Consider the following 14,847-nt stretch of genomic DNA (forward strand, 5'->3'; position numbering starts at 1 on the left):
TCAGAAAAAGAAGAACACGTAGGACGATCATTTAAACCTTCCTGTATGATTCATTGCTACATTATCACTTTGAAAACTGTAAAGCATTATCCAAACTAAAAGGATAAAGATTCTTAAAGCTATACATATTTTCAAATATTGGATACTTCATTTCCATCAGTGTTTGTAGGTCTCTCTCCTATATTTTAAATCAGGGGTCCCCAAACTTTTTACACAGGGGGCCAGTTCACTGTCCCTCAGACCATTGGAGGGCCAGACTATAAAAAAACTATGAACAAATCCCTATGCACACTACACATATCTTATTTTAAAGTAAAAAAACAAAATGGGAATGAATATAATATTTAAAATAGAGAACAAGTAAATTTAAATCAACAAACTGACCAGTATTTCAATGGGAACTATGCTTCTCTCAGTGACCACCAATGAAAGAGGTGCCCTTCCGGGTGTGCGGCCGGGGGCTGGATAAATGGCCTCAGGGGGCTGCATGTGGCCCGCGGGCCGTAGTTTGGGGACCCGTTTTAAATCTTCATCAACTGCTCTGCCTCATTGAATACTTCTGTTCATGCTTGATATTCAAAAATTTGGTAACAGTGGAAAGACACCCATGTAGAAGGGTTAAAGGAATCTTTGAAGCCTTGAAGCAGTCTTTGAAGACCTTTGGTGGTAACATGTGTTAATCTTGTGTTTAATGGATTCTGTAAATCAGGGAGTTTCTAGAGGAGGTTCAAGGGCAGCTGGGTGGTAGTAGTGGGGCGAGGTGGATGGGAGGTAGTAACAAAGCAGCTAATTCAAAATAGACATGCTGTAGTACTGACAAGCATTCAAATGCCATTTCTGGTGTTAGATGAAAATTATCATGAGAATAATTTGCTTCTTCCTTGAAAATATGCTACTAACAACTTAAATGGAAAATCAGTACAATGAATCTGTTACAATTATAACTAAAACAAGTATAAAAAGGCCCTGAGAGAATACCAGAGTGTCTCATATAGAAAAAGGAAATTTGTTTAGAGCTTGAGGATTGTCTTTTAATTTAGATGATATGCAATTTTCTTTTATTTAAATTAATATAGTTTGCTTTTTAGAGCAGTTTCAGATTTTAAAAAAATTAAGTAAAAGTAGTGTCCAAATATCTTTTCCCCTGCTCCAATCACTAACATTTTATATATTTGTTGCCATTCATGAGCCAATATTAATACATTATTACTGAATTCCATAGCTTCTATGAGGTTGCATACTTTGTGTTGTACACTGTTACAATTGGTAGCAAATGCACAATGACATGCATCCAACATTACAGAATAGTAATCATATACACCATACAGAATCATTTCATTGCCTAAAACATTTCCTGTACTTTACCTATTTATCTTCCCTTCCCCCCTCCTTCCTGAGCCCCTGGCAACCACAGATCTTTTAAAGGTCTTCATGTTTTTGCCTTTTCAAAAATGTCACATAGTTGGACTCATTTTTGTTTTTAATATTGGTTTAAGTCCTTATTCTAAATTTGTTCCAAATAGTCCAGGTAAGTGAACATTAGGTAAAAGAGTCCTTACTACATAGATTTTAAAATCTTTCCAGCTTATTTTTGAGTTTGAAATAGATGAAGAATTTTCTCTGTTTTTTTAAAATTCAATATTACTATATTTTTCTGTAATTCAGCATGAAAAACAACTTTATAATATATACAAATATTCATATATGATTAATACAAATATGTAATATACTCTTTGAAAAATTTCTTTAAATTAATAGAGTGCCTTAAAATTTCTAATAGCCATTTTCCCACACGTACACTAATTTTCATTGGATCTCAATAATTCTTGAACCACCAAGTTAAATATCTTCTATTATTTTTATTTATTGAATGAAGTACACAGAAGAAAAACTGGGACTCAAAGCCAGGTCTTCATATAAATAACATTTTTATTTGAACAATAAAGCATCTCTCATTGCAAGACTCACTTCTTAAAAATTATGAGCTATTCCTCATATATAAAAGAACCAAAAATAATACAATATACAAAGATAATCCACATCTAGTTTTTACATGTTACTTTACTATATTTCCTTCATCAATATCCTTTTCCAGCCCTGGCCGGTTGGCTCAGCGGTAGAGCGTCGTCCTGGCGTGCCGGGGACCAGGGTTCGATTCCCGGCCAGGGCACACAGGAGAAGCGCCCATTTGCTTCTCCACCCCCGCCCCCTCCTTCCTCTCTGTCTCTCTCTTCTCCTCCCGCAGCCAAGGCTCCATTGGAGCAAAGATGGCCCAGGCACTGGGGATGGCTCCTTGGCCTCTGCTCCAGGTGCTAGAGTGGCTCTGGTCACGGCAGAGGACGCCCCGGAGGGGCAGAGCATCGCCCCCTGGTGGGCAGAGCATCGCCCCTGGTGGGCGTGCCGGGTGGATCCCAGTCGGGCGCATGCGGGAGTCTGTCTGACTGTCTCTCCCCGTTTCCAGCTTCAGAAAAATACAAATATATATATCCTTTTCCAATGAGCAAATAAATAAGATTTAATAGATTAGTTGTTATTTTGAAGTTAATTATTTGTAGCTTTTGTTATATTGATATAGATAGATTGATGGATTGATAAGCAGATAGGTAGACATAGGCATAGGCACAAAGACATAAACATTCAATTATTTTAAAGGCTATGCCATTTTATACATATTATGTGGCTTTTTATTACTTTGCATTATATTTTTCATAATTTTTATAAAAGTAAATGGAGAGCTGTAACATTCATTTTAACTCTTCAGAAGTATTTCGTTGTAGAATCAACCACAGTTCATTTTATACTCTGTACTGAGTATTAGTGAGGTCATTTATAAATTTTCAATATTACGTTGTGGCAAAAAACATTTCACATTTCTTGTGCATATGTGTCACATGTTTTTAAATAAATAACTAGAAGTGGAATTTCTGAATTATAATATAGTATTAGTAGCTTTAACTTTAATTAGGTATGTAGAAATTATTCCACAGACTTTTAAATTTTGACATTTTAATGTGAATAAATATCATTGTTTTATTTTGCATTGCCTTGCTTACTAGGGAAGTTCAGCAACTTTTCATAAATATATGAATAATTCTGGTTTCTTATTTATATTCTTTGACTTTTCCTTTGTATATCATTTTAGGTATTTCTGTGGGGTTTTTAATTTGAATATTATTCTATATTAATTATATGTATTATAAATACTTTTCAATCTGTGATTTTCATTTTCTTTATATTTATTACATTATAAAATATTAATATGGTCAAGTTTATCCATACTTATTTTGAATATTTGGGGGGCATTATGCTAGTTATATTTAGTGTAGTTTTCTTATTCTGAAGACAGAAAACATTCTTCAAATATTTTAAAGCTGAATTTTCAAATTTGTATATTTAATCCAGCTAGAATCTGTTATGAAGTAGATATTTAACTTACCTCTGCCTTATGGCTAGCCAATTATTCTCAGGTAATTTACTGAGGTATTAAGTAAGCTGCTATTATATAATATAATGAGATCTAAATCACAAATAGATTTGTTTATGGCTTTGTTATTGCATATTATTTTAACTAGTGCCATAATGTTTAAATTAACATAATTTTATAATGAATAAAATGGTGGGTCTTCTAATATCATCATCTTCATCATCATCATAATCATCCAATTTTTATTCCATTTGGAAATGTTTATGGACAATTATTTTTATATGAACTTATATATTAATTTATCATGTCATGAAAAGACATTTCAGGATTTTATTAGAATTGCATTAATTTAGTGGACCCATTTGTGGAAATTACATTGATTCTTTTTTCCATGAACATGTTATGCCTCTATATTTATTGCAGTTGTTTTTATGTCCTTTAATAAGGCTTTACTTTTTCTCCATAAAAGTTTTACAAAATTGTTATTAAATTTATTTTTACAGTTTCTCTCTTAACAAAATGTTACATGTATACTTTATCTATTGTGTAAAAATGCATGCCATTTAATTTTTTATTTTGGCCTTACTATGAGCTTTCTTATTAGTCTCCTAGAGGTTCTATTAGTTCATATATAGGGTTTTATGTTCTTAGTTTCAGTGTAAAAAATTACTTATCAAAAAAAGATAGTTTTATTTATGTCTTTTACATTTTATAGCTTGGACTTACTGTTTTTGACATCTTTTCAAGGAACGGCTGCCAGTGCAGTGTGGAATAGGACAGTGAGAGTGGTATTCCTTGGTCCTTGCTTTGTGAACTTCACTGAAAACAATTTTTTTGGCCCTGGCCAGTTGGTTCAATGGTAGGGCATTGGCCCGGTGTGTGGAAGCCCTGAGTTCGATTCCTGGTCCCGGCACACAGGAGAAGCGACCATCTGCTTCTCCACCCTTCCCCTTTCTCTCTCTCTCTCTCTTCCCCACCAGCAGCCATGACTTGACTGGCTCCAGTGATTTGACCTCGGGTGCTGAGGATGGCAACAGCCCTAGATAAGTAGAGCATTGCCAGCAGGTGGGCTTGCCAAGTGGATCCCAGTTGGAGTGCATGCAGGTGTCTGTCTCTGCCTCCCCTAATCTCACTAAATAAAAAAAATACACACACACACACTCACATACACACTCTCTCTCTCTCTCTCTCTCACACACACACACACACACACACACACACACACAGTAAAGCCTCGGTTTTCGTTGACATCGGTTATCGTCAGTTTTGGTTTTCATAGATTTTTTCCGTAAAATATTTTTCTTGGTATTTGTAGGATTTCGCTGGTTTGCCCAGGTGACCTTGCTGCTAATTTTGCGAAAACAAAGGAGGACCCATGCGTTCTCCTGCTCAGTGGGCATTGTTTCTCCTTGGGTGAGCATCACCCCACCCATCTAGCCAAACAATCCCATTGCTTTCCAGTGTTTTTGTGTTTTTTTAATTGATTGAGAATGTTAATACTACAATTACATGTAAGTGATTACTGTGTATACAGTATTTGATGCAATGTGTTTGTTTTGCGTTTTTCAATTTTAAAATGTACATAAAAAAAGATAAATGCCATGTTAAATGTTTATTTATTCTTTACATTAGTATTTTATATTCATTTTATTTTAAGTTCTTATTGTTTTTAGTATTAAACAGTACATTTATTCTCTATAAAATGTGTTTTTGGTATGTATTTTGGAGTGTCTAGAATTAATTGGATTTACAATGATTCATGTGGAAATAATTGCCTCGGTTTTTGTCTGTTTCCGATTTTGCCAATTGTTTTTGGACGGATGAAAACCAAGGTATCACTGTATATCAATGCCAGAAAAAATAACTTTTACTGTTTTTGTACTTCTTATTAAGAGTAAAAATTGATTAATAGATTTTCCATCTCTCTTTACCAAACCATTCTACAAAACACGTATTACCAAATTAGTCAGAAGACTAATGACCTACAGCACTACTTATGCTGCGTATTTTCCACCTGTCCATCTAGATCTACTTTCACTCTTCACCCACCCCTGTGCCCCAGCAGGCCTGACCTCTGTGGAGCTCATCTCCCTGGCATCTTTCCCCTTGGTTTCAGGTTGCATTTGACCAATGGAAGGCATCAGCAAGTAGAGAGCAGGTTGTAACACAAAGATTATTTTTCATCACCCTACCAGTCTGGCAAATTGTTGACAGTGACAGCATTCTTTAAAATTCACAGCTCTTGTTAGATTGTCCTCTCCTACTGCTCAAGGATTTGACAGTTCCTATAACTATGTTCTCTTCCTGTCCCTTCACATTTACGGGTAATAACAATTACTAGCCTCATGGTAGTCACCATGCCTTTTCTGTTACCTTTTACCTATCCTGATTTGTGTATAGGTCCCTTACTAAACTCGCTTGAATTGTACATTTTTAGTGTACCATTGATTTCTTAATGGCAACCTAGTTTATTGTTGACTAATTTGGACATATTCGCTGAGTCATTAATATGTGTTACCAGGAAATAAATGTTTGGAGAGGAGAAAGTTTCCTTTTCTTGTAATATTATGAGTTTTGATATTTAGACCAACCCTCTAACTGGAAATAATTTAAAAATCAGAATAACATGTAAAACATGTCTTGCTAACAGTATCTAAGAACTAGCAAAAATATAAAAACTTGCTAGGTAAAATTCAGGTTGCGACAGGAACTCAGATAAATGAAGCATAAAGCTGATTTCAACCTGAGAGAATTTACTGAAGCTGGAGAACTTTTAATCTTGATGGCTTCATAAGATGCAAAGGTCAGGAGAAAAGGCACTGGCCTGCCCAAGTTAGAAAGAAGAAACTTGTTCTGAAAAGAGATACTTTCTCCATAAAGTAGGAACCCTAAAGTCTGCACTCACCACTCCCTTCCAAGGGAGTACAAAGAAAGTTAGTTGGCACAAAGCAGAGCAGGAACAAGAAATAACTAAGAAGTTATGTTTCTAGAATAACTCTAAAAGAATTACAAAAAAAACATTTATACCTTCTAAAATAGTACAAGGAGAAACATAATAATAAAAATCTAAATCTAAAGAGAACAAATAAAACAAAAGGAGAACATACAATGTAGTATAAAAAAAATCCCGAATTTAGATGAAAAGAAAGCATAAATGCAACAGAAATCACATTAAATGTAATAGACCAGTTTCTCCAGTTAAAATATGTTCTGATTGTATAAAATAAAAATTAGTTGTTATTCATAATGTATGTTAAAAGAATAAGATACAGAAAGGTTGATATTAAAAGATATAGCATAAATTATTAACTAAAAATGCTAGTGTAGTTAATTTTTTAATTTAGAAATTAAATTTAATTGGTGACATTTATCAATAAGAGTACATAGGTATCAGGTAAACATGTCTATAGCATTTAAACTGTTGATTGCGTTGTGAGCCCATCACCCAAGTTAAATCATTTCCCATAACTAAATATTTGTCCCTTTTTCTCCCCTCCCCTTGGTAACCACTTCTCTGTTATCTAAATCCATGAGTCTCAGTTTTATACCCCACATATTAGTGTTATTACATAGTTATTACCTTTTTTCTGACTTACTTATTTCACTCAGTATTTCATTCTCAAGTTTCATCCATTTTGTCATAGATGGCAATATGTTATTATCTCTTATGACTGAGTATATATGTATATATGTATATATGTACCACATCTCTTTTATCTAGTCTTCTATCAAGGGACACTTGGTTGTTTCCATGTCTTGGCCACCATGAATAATGCTGCAATGAACATGGGGTCACATGTCTCTTTGCATACCAATGAATCACTATACTGTGTTCCATAATGGCTGTACCAATTTATTTTCCCACCAACAGTGAATGAGGGTTCCTTTTTCTCAACAGCCTCTGCAACACTATTTATTATCTGTCTTGTTGATAATAATCGATCTAACAGGAGTGAGGTGGTATCCCACTGTAGCTTTAATTGGCATTTCCTAATAGGTAGTAAAGATGAGCATCTTTTCATATATGTTTGTTTGTGTGTCTTCATGGGAAAAATATCTGTTTGATTCTCACTCCATTTTTTAATTAGATTGTTTGCTTTGTTTTTTGATGTTTTATTAGTTTTTTATATATTTTGGAATTAGCCCCTTATCGGAGTAACTGTTTGTGAATATCATCTCCCATTTGGTTGGCTGATTTTTTGTTTTGTTGTCAGTTTTTATATTTAATGTGCAGAAGCTTTTTAGTTTGATATAATCCCATTCATTTATTTTTGCCTTTACTTCCTTAGCCTTTGGGGTCAAATTCAAAATGTTCTCTACAGCCAAGGTCCATAAGTTTAGTACCTATGATTTCATCTATCTAATTTATAGTTTCATATCTTATATTTAAGTTTTTGATCCATTTTTTAATTAATTTTTGTGCATGGGGGTAAACTGTAGCCTAGTTTTATTCTATTGCATGTGGTTTTCTAATATTCCCAACACCATTTATTGATTTATGAAGAGGCTTTTTTGTCTCCATTGTGTGTTTTGGCTCTGTGTTAAAGATTATTTTCTATATCTATGTGGTTTTATTTCTGAGCTTTCAATCCTGTTCCATTGGTCTGTATGTCTGTTTTTCTGCCAATACCATGTTGTTTTGATTATTGTGGCTCTGTAGTAATTTGAAACCACGTAGTGTGATACCTCTGGCTTAATTTTCTTTCCTCAGGATTGCTTTGGCTATTCAGGGGAATATGGTTCCATACAAATTTGGTGATTTTTTTGTTCAATTTTGTTATAAAATGACATTGGAATTTTAATGAAGATTGCATTAAATTTACATATTGCTTTGGTTAATGTGGTCATTTTAACTATGTTAATTCTTCTGATCCATGAATATGGAATATTCTCACATTTTATTGTATATTTTTCAATTTCTTTTAATGATACATTGTTGTTTTCAGTATATAAGACCTTCATATCCTTTGTTAAATTTATTCCTAGGTACTATCGTATATTTTTTGGTGTGTCTTTTTTTTATTGTAAAATAAATTGGGTTTTTTTTCAATTCATTTTCTGAAGTTTCATTATTGGCATATAGGAAAGCAGTAGACTTTGGTATATTGATTCTGTATCCTGAAACTTTACTGTATTTGTTTATTGTTTTAATAGTATTTTAGTGGAGTCTTTGTAGTTTTCTATATAAAGGAATATGTCATCTGCAAAAAATTATATCTTTACTTCTTTTTTCCCAATATGGGTGCCTTTTCTTTCTTTCTTTCTCTTGACTGATTGCTCTGGCTGAGTCTTCTAGTACTATGTTGAGTAAGAGTGGAGATAGTGGACAACCTCATCTTAATCCTGAGTTTCGAGGAAAAGCTTTCAGTTTTTCACTATTTGTGTAATATTGGCTGATGGTCTGCCATATATGGCCTTTATTATTTTAAGATACTTTTCTTCTATAATCATTTCAGTGAGTGTTTTAAACATAAACGGATGTTGTATCTTATTGAATGCTTTTTATCCATCTATTGAAAGGATCATATGATTTTTTTCCTTTGTTTTGTTGATGTGGTGTATTACAAGTAGCTAAATTAATATCAAATCAAATTTAAGAAAAGCCTTATATTTGACAAGTATTGTAACTAACCTGGAATATATGATATATTTAAATTTAAAAACACCTAAGAAATGAACCTTAAATATATAAATCAAATATTGACAGAACTATAGGATCAAATGGACAAATCTATACTCATAGTAAAAGATTTTAAAACTAGTAATATGATATAAAATATTTAAATTCCTTAGCCCTGGCCAGTTGGCTCAGCAGTAGAGCATTGGCCCAGTGTGTGGATTTCGGTTTGATTCCTGGCCAGGGCACACAGGAGAAGCACCCATTTGCTTCTCCACCCTCGCCCCTCTCGCTTCTCTCTCTTTCTGTCTCTCTCTCTTCTCCTCCGCTCCTGCAGCCATGGCTTGACTGGAGTGAGTTGGCCCCAGGCCCTGAGGATGGCTCCATGACTTCCCTGTCAGGTGCTAAAATATGGCTCCATTTGCAATGGAGCAAGGGTCCCAGATGGGCAGAGCATTGCCCCCTTATGGGCTTGCCAGGTGGATCCTAGTCGGGGACATACAGGAGTCTGTCTCTGCTTCCCTTCCTCTCACTAAAAATAAGAAAAAAAATATTTGAATGCCTTGATGAGAAATTTAGTCTAAATGAACATATATATAGAATTCTATACCTGACAACCATAGAATACAATACATATTTTTTTTCTCTGGAGCCAAAAAGAAGACCTCAAAGAATATAAATCATATAAAAACAAAGTGAAACAATATGTTCTAAAGAAAACCCAAGTAGCTTATACTCTACCTCAGAATCATACTATGATGCCAAGTAGCATGTAAGTGCCTAAACATGGCAGAGTCAGGAGAGGCTACTTCCAACTGAAGTAGAATCCTGAAGGGCTTTTTATGGAGAAGATGGCATTGGCACTGAGCTTTATGGAATAGTTGGATTTTAAACATAGAAACACAAATATGCAAGACATATGTGGTAACACTGAGTAGAACAATAATGAGAAAAACTTGATTATTGAAGAAAATACCAGGATACAGAATTAAAAAGTCTTTGAAGAGTCTTGGGCAGTTTCTAAGTTAATAAAAAACAATGTTAGTACATTGTGAAAAAAAAAGTATCATCGAAATATAAAGATAGGGCTATGCTCTAAGGGATTTATCATATATGTACAGTGGTTCCTCACCTTACCAGCTTAAGCGTGGGGTTGCTGGCTTGAGCATGAGATCATAGATATGACCCCATGGTCACTACCTTGAGCTCAAAGGTTGCTGGCTTGAAGCCCAAAGTCGTTGGCTTGATCCCAAAGTCTCTGATTTGAGCAACAGATCTCTCACTCTGCCGGAGCCCCCAGTCAAGGCACATATGAGAAAGCAATCAATGAACAACTAAGGAGCCACAATAAAAGATTGATGCTTCTCATCTTTCTCCCTTCCTGTCTGTCCCTATCTGTCTCTCTCTTTAACTCTCTATCTCTGTCAAAAAAAATGTGGCACCGTATCTACATGTATGCTATATAAAACTTATCTAAAAAATTTTTATACTCTGTTTTTCTAGGTATTTTCTTCCATGTTGATGGCTGTAATTTAATAAAGCTCACCCTTGTCTAAAACAATTTTTAAATTATTTTAAAATTATTATTATTCCATCTTCTGAGGTATCCTCATTTGGACTGAATAGGTTGATTGGTTTTATATGTAACAAAAAAAAGTTATGCTGGATTCAACTGTATTAATATTTCTTGTTAACGGATATTTCCTGAAAAGGTAAAATAAACTACTTGCTGATAAATATTAATATAATAACAACTTGTAGATAATATATTCAATATATCATTTTAAAATTCTGTTCAATAAATGATAATGTGGACTTTCAAGGAGCTGTCAAAAATTAAAAATATAAATCTTTGAAATATGTAAATATTATAAACATCAGTAGACATTCTAATTAAAATAGTCTTTTATTAAAGAATATATAAAATTTTGAATAGAAAATAGTAACTATAGGTATGTATGTATATACATTATATGTATATACATATGAGGATATATGACCCAAATTTACTTACATAAAACTTATCATATCATCATTGATGATGTTGTCTTATGCAACTTAGAAACAGTTATTTTTCTATTCATCAAAAGTGATTCATAAAACATTAAATTGTTTTAATGCATTTATATTTCCACCTTAAATTACATTAATAGATTTCTATACTTCTCCTCTCTGTTTTTAAATATATTCATGGTTTTTAACCAGAAGCTCAGACTGATATCATTTAAAGTTCCATGTTTTAGTTGATTCTGAAGGACAAAGATTGACCACCATAAGACCAATAAATAAGACCTACAAAATGTACGACTATGAAAAATGATATAGAGTAAAAACTTAGTTATCTAGTCAGTGAAAAACAATCTGCATATATATATATATATATATATATATATATATATATATATATATATATATATATATTTCTATGCCTCATATAATTCTCAGTTATCTCAGTGCTTTTTATAAAAATGCCACACTTTCTACTTCACTTTGCTGAGCCTATTTCATGAGTATACATAATTCTTTTATTTGAGGTATTATGGTCTGTGTTAAGTAACTTTTGGTTGCATAAATGGAAAATCTAGCCTGACCTGTGGTGGCGCAGTGGATAAAGCATCGACCTGGAAATGCTGAGGTCGCCGGTTCGAAACCCTGGGCTTGCCTGGTCAAGGCACATATGGGAGTTGATGCTTCCAGCTCCTCCCCACCTTCTCTCTCTCTCTCTCTCCCTTTCTCTCTCCTCTCTAAAATGAATAAATAAAAATTAAAAAAAAAAAAAAATCTAATATAATTTGACTGAAAAGGGGGGAGGAGTGTATTGGCTCATATAAATGGCCAGTTTAGGTTTGGCTTCAGACAAAGTTTTATAACTAAAATGATGTGGAGAAGATTCTCTCTCTCTTTCTTCTGTTAATCTCCTTCTTTCCCTCCCCCTTCCCTCCCTTGCTCACTCTCTGTTTCTCTTTCTTATTTGCTCTTCCTATTATTTACTTGTACCTTTCTTGATTCCATTCTCAGATAAGGCTATGTTCTCAAGGTCCCAAAAAAGCTACCAAAAGATCTCAAGGCTGCATGCTTTCTTGTTCAGATCTAGTGTTAGAAGTAAGTCATTGCTCAAAATCTAAAAATAGAGTCTAGGCCTTGTTTGGCTAGACTTAGATATAAACCAATAACTATAATATGCTTGATGTAGTATGCCCAGAAACTTGAACTAATCAGGATGTGTTTCTATGGCTTAAGATGATGTCAAACCTACTCATACTATATTGCTGAAAAATGTTGGGATTAGTTCAAAATGGGAAAGGGGCAGATGAATGCTAAGAAAGCAAATGCCCAGACTTTAGACAATTCTAATTCAGTGTTTATATGGGATTAAATAGGTAAAATAAACAATTAGTTAATTTGCACACATATCTAATGCACTTTTGTCTAAACTTTTGAATGAAGATTTTCCTATACTAATGCTCATGACTATACTTAGGATATTTAACAATAAGGTATAATGATAATATACTTTAAACTATTCTTTAATTGATAAACTATATGCATTGATCTCATTGTTCAAAAATAAAGTATCTCATTCTGTATCTTTTTCATGTTCTACTTTGACATATATCATAGTGAGCAATTAGTGTGTTTATGAGAAAATTTAAAAGTTGATTACCTTGGCTGTATCATTAGCATTATTGTCCAAAATATTGAGGTAAAAAGCCATTATACTGTATTTAAGACTAATTTAAATTTAACAACTCACTAAGACTGCTCAATCAGTATTTGAAAAATATAATGTAATACTTTGTATTACAAATGATGAAAGAAGTACCCATTATAACATGAAATATCATTTCAATTTAAATAAATCCCTGCCTGAAGTTTTCTAAAACCAATGACAATTAATATATCCATGAGAAAAAGTTGATATATCCTAATTCGTTGGAAAGCAGGCTGACCTGTTGCTTCTTTAACACTAGAGGTATAAACAGGTTTCACTATATATCTCAATAATTCTTCTTCTAAGTTTCATATATTTTGTTAAATAATTATAGAGATATAGCAGAAGAGTGCTATTTCACGCAGCTATGTTGTTATGTAGACATTTATCATATGTGGAGGACATTGATATAGTTATTTGATAAGGAATACAGTTGTTAACATAACACTTTACCGTATACAAAAGTACTGAGATGTATAGAATTATTTAATTCTCAGAACAACTTGAGGTGCTAGAACATAGATATCCTTTTGTAGATGGAAACACAGAGACTCCCAGCAGGGAGATGGCATATGGTGCTAGCATGGGGGCTATCAGTTCATTGAAGAGAGGATACTGGGAGGAACATGGAAGGGATTTGAATATTTACTGAATCAATCAATCAATTAATTAAATATGGGCTTAAAACTAGACTTTTGGAAGTCCAGTGCTTTCCTTACAACTAAACTATTATTACAATGTCAATTACATATTTTAATAAATAGAGCCCATGATCAATTTGTGGACTCAGAATAGTAGAAAACAAAACAAAAATAAAAACTTTTTAAGGGCTTCTTCACTTTGAGGACATAGACATATCATCTTTATCTATAATTCCCACTTTGCTCAATCAATAACCAGTTTAGGAAGCTCTCATTCTATAGGACTTTGAAAAGCTATGTCTCTACCAGAGGGTAAGTCTAGGCTCCTTCAAAACAATATTTTAATGCCTTTGTTGTCAAGAGAAAAACATGAGCTAACACAAGAGTAGTTAAGCCTCCAGGTCAGGACATAAAAACAGAGCCACTCAAGTTGAACTTCACAGAGACTAGACTCACATTTAACAATATGTAAAGAGAATCTCTTCTTTAGAACTCTAATGCTGAGGCCAGGGGCAGAAGTAAGAGGCAGCCATGGCTTTCCCCCACCACAGGTGGCTCGCCGAGTTTGGTTTGATTCTATGTGCTCCAACAAGGCCTGACAAACTGCACGGCAGCACAAGAAGCATCTCTCGGGCAACGATGCGTAAAGACAGAGGGATTGTTTTTAGTCAATAGCAGGAATTAGACTTTAATGCTTTCTACCAGAGGACTTCATACCCCAGATAGCTGACTGCTATCCACTGAATCTTGGCAGGCAGCTGGGCTGCTGAAGCTGAAACTGGGGAGCTCTGTTAAGCAGATTTTCATGAAAGTACAAAATGCTTTATTTGTAAAGCTGCTTTTCTTTGATGCCATTGAAAATGTATCTCTTCTTTTTTTCAGTCTCTCAGTTTGGGCAACTCTCAGTCTTCATCAAAATTACCTTGTGAAAATGTCCCTTAAAATGCCAGAGAAGATAAATGCTCACCTCATAAAAAATAAATGGTGTTTTAAAAGCACAATTCTAAACACGTCAATTTAAAAGATTAAAAATGATCATGGTTCTTACGAAAACTACAAGACACACAGAAAGATATGAAATGTGTTACCGTGATGTGGAAGTTCTAGAGGGATACAGACACTGTTTTTGGTTTCACCTTCCAATGGAGAGATCAGTTTTGCAACGAGTGCCGCTGAGATGGGCTGTACTAGCAGGGAGGTGAGGTTTGGTCGGTTCTGCCTAAAGCTTCCAGCTGTATTCAAAAGAGAAAGGGACAGAATCCTTTGTCAAAAGAAATTGAAAACACTTGAAGAAAAGTTTTTTGTAATAAGTATTCAAATGATGAGTGGTTAAGTTAATTTTGCTCATTTGTTTACTTCTTAGTTATACTCTGTCTAGATATTAAAAATGAGTTGATGTACTCAATAAAAATTCAGTCTAAATACTATTATGTATCTTAGTTAATGATAGCAG

The 14,847-nt window shown here is 33.7% G+C and overlaps 1 protein-coding gene across 6 annotated transcripts in view; it reads right to left on the reverse strand.

The window, feature by feature from the left end:
- The window catches only part of NAALADL2 (N-acetylated alpha-linked acidic dipeptidase like 2), a 1,156,801-nt gene that overhangs the window by 383,926 nt on the left and 758,028 nt on the right, over nucleotides 1-14,847 (reverse strand). For all 6 annotated transcript variants that reach the window (XM_066347123.1, XM_066347120.1, XM_066347117.1 and 3 more), the window contains one exon: nucleotides 14,483-14,626. In XM_066347123.1, the coding sequence (XP_066203220.1) occupies nucleotides 14,483-14,626 (144 nt within the window). The remainder of the gene's footprint in view (nucleotides 1-14,482; nucleotides 14,627-14,847) is intronic.

Source organism: Saccopteryx leptura, chromosome 8 (assembly GCF_036850995.1).
Source record: "Saccopteryx leptura isolate mSacLep1 chromosome 8, mSacLep1_pri_phased_curated, whole genome shotgun sequence".
NCBI lineage: Eukaryota > Metazoa > Chordata > Mammalia > Chiroptera > Emballonuridae > Saccopteryx > Saccopteryx leptura.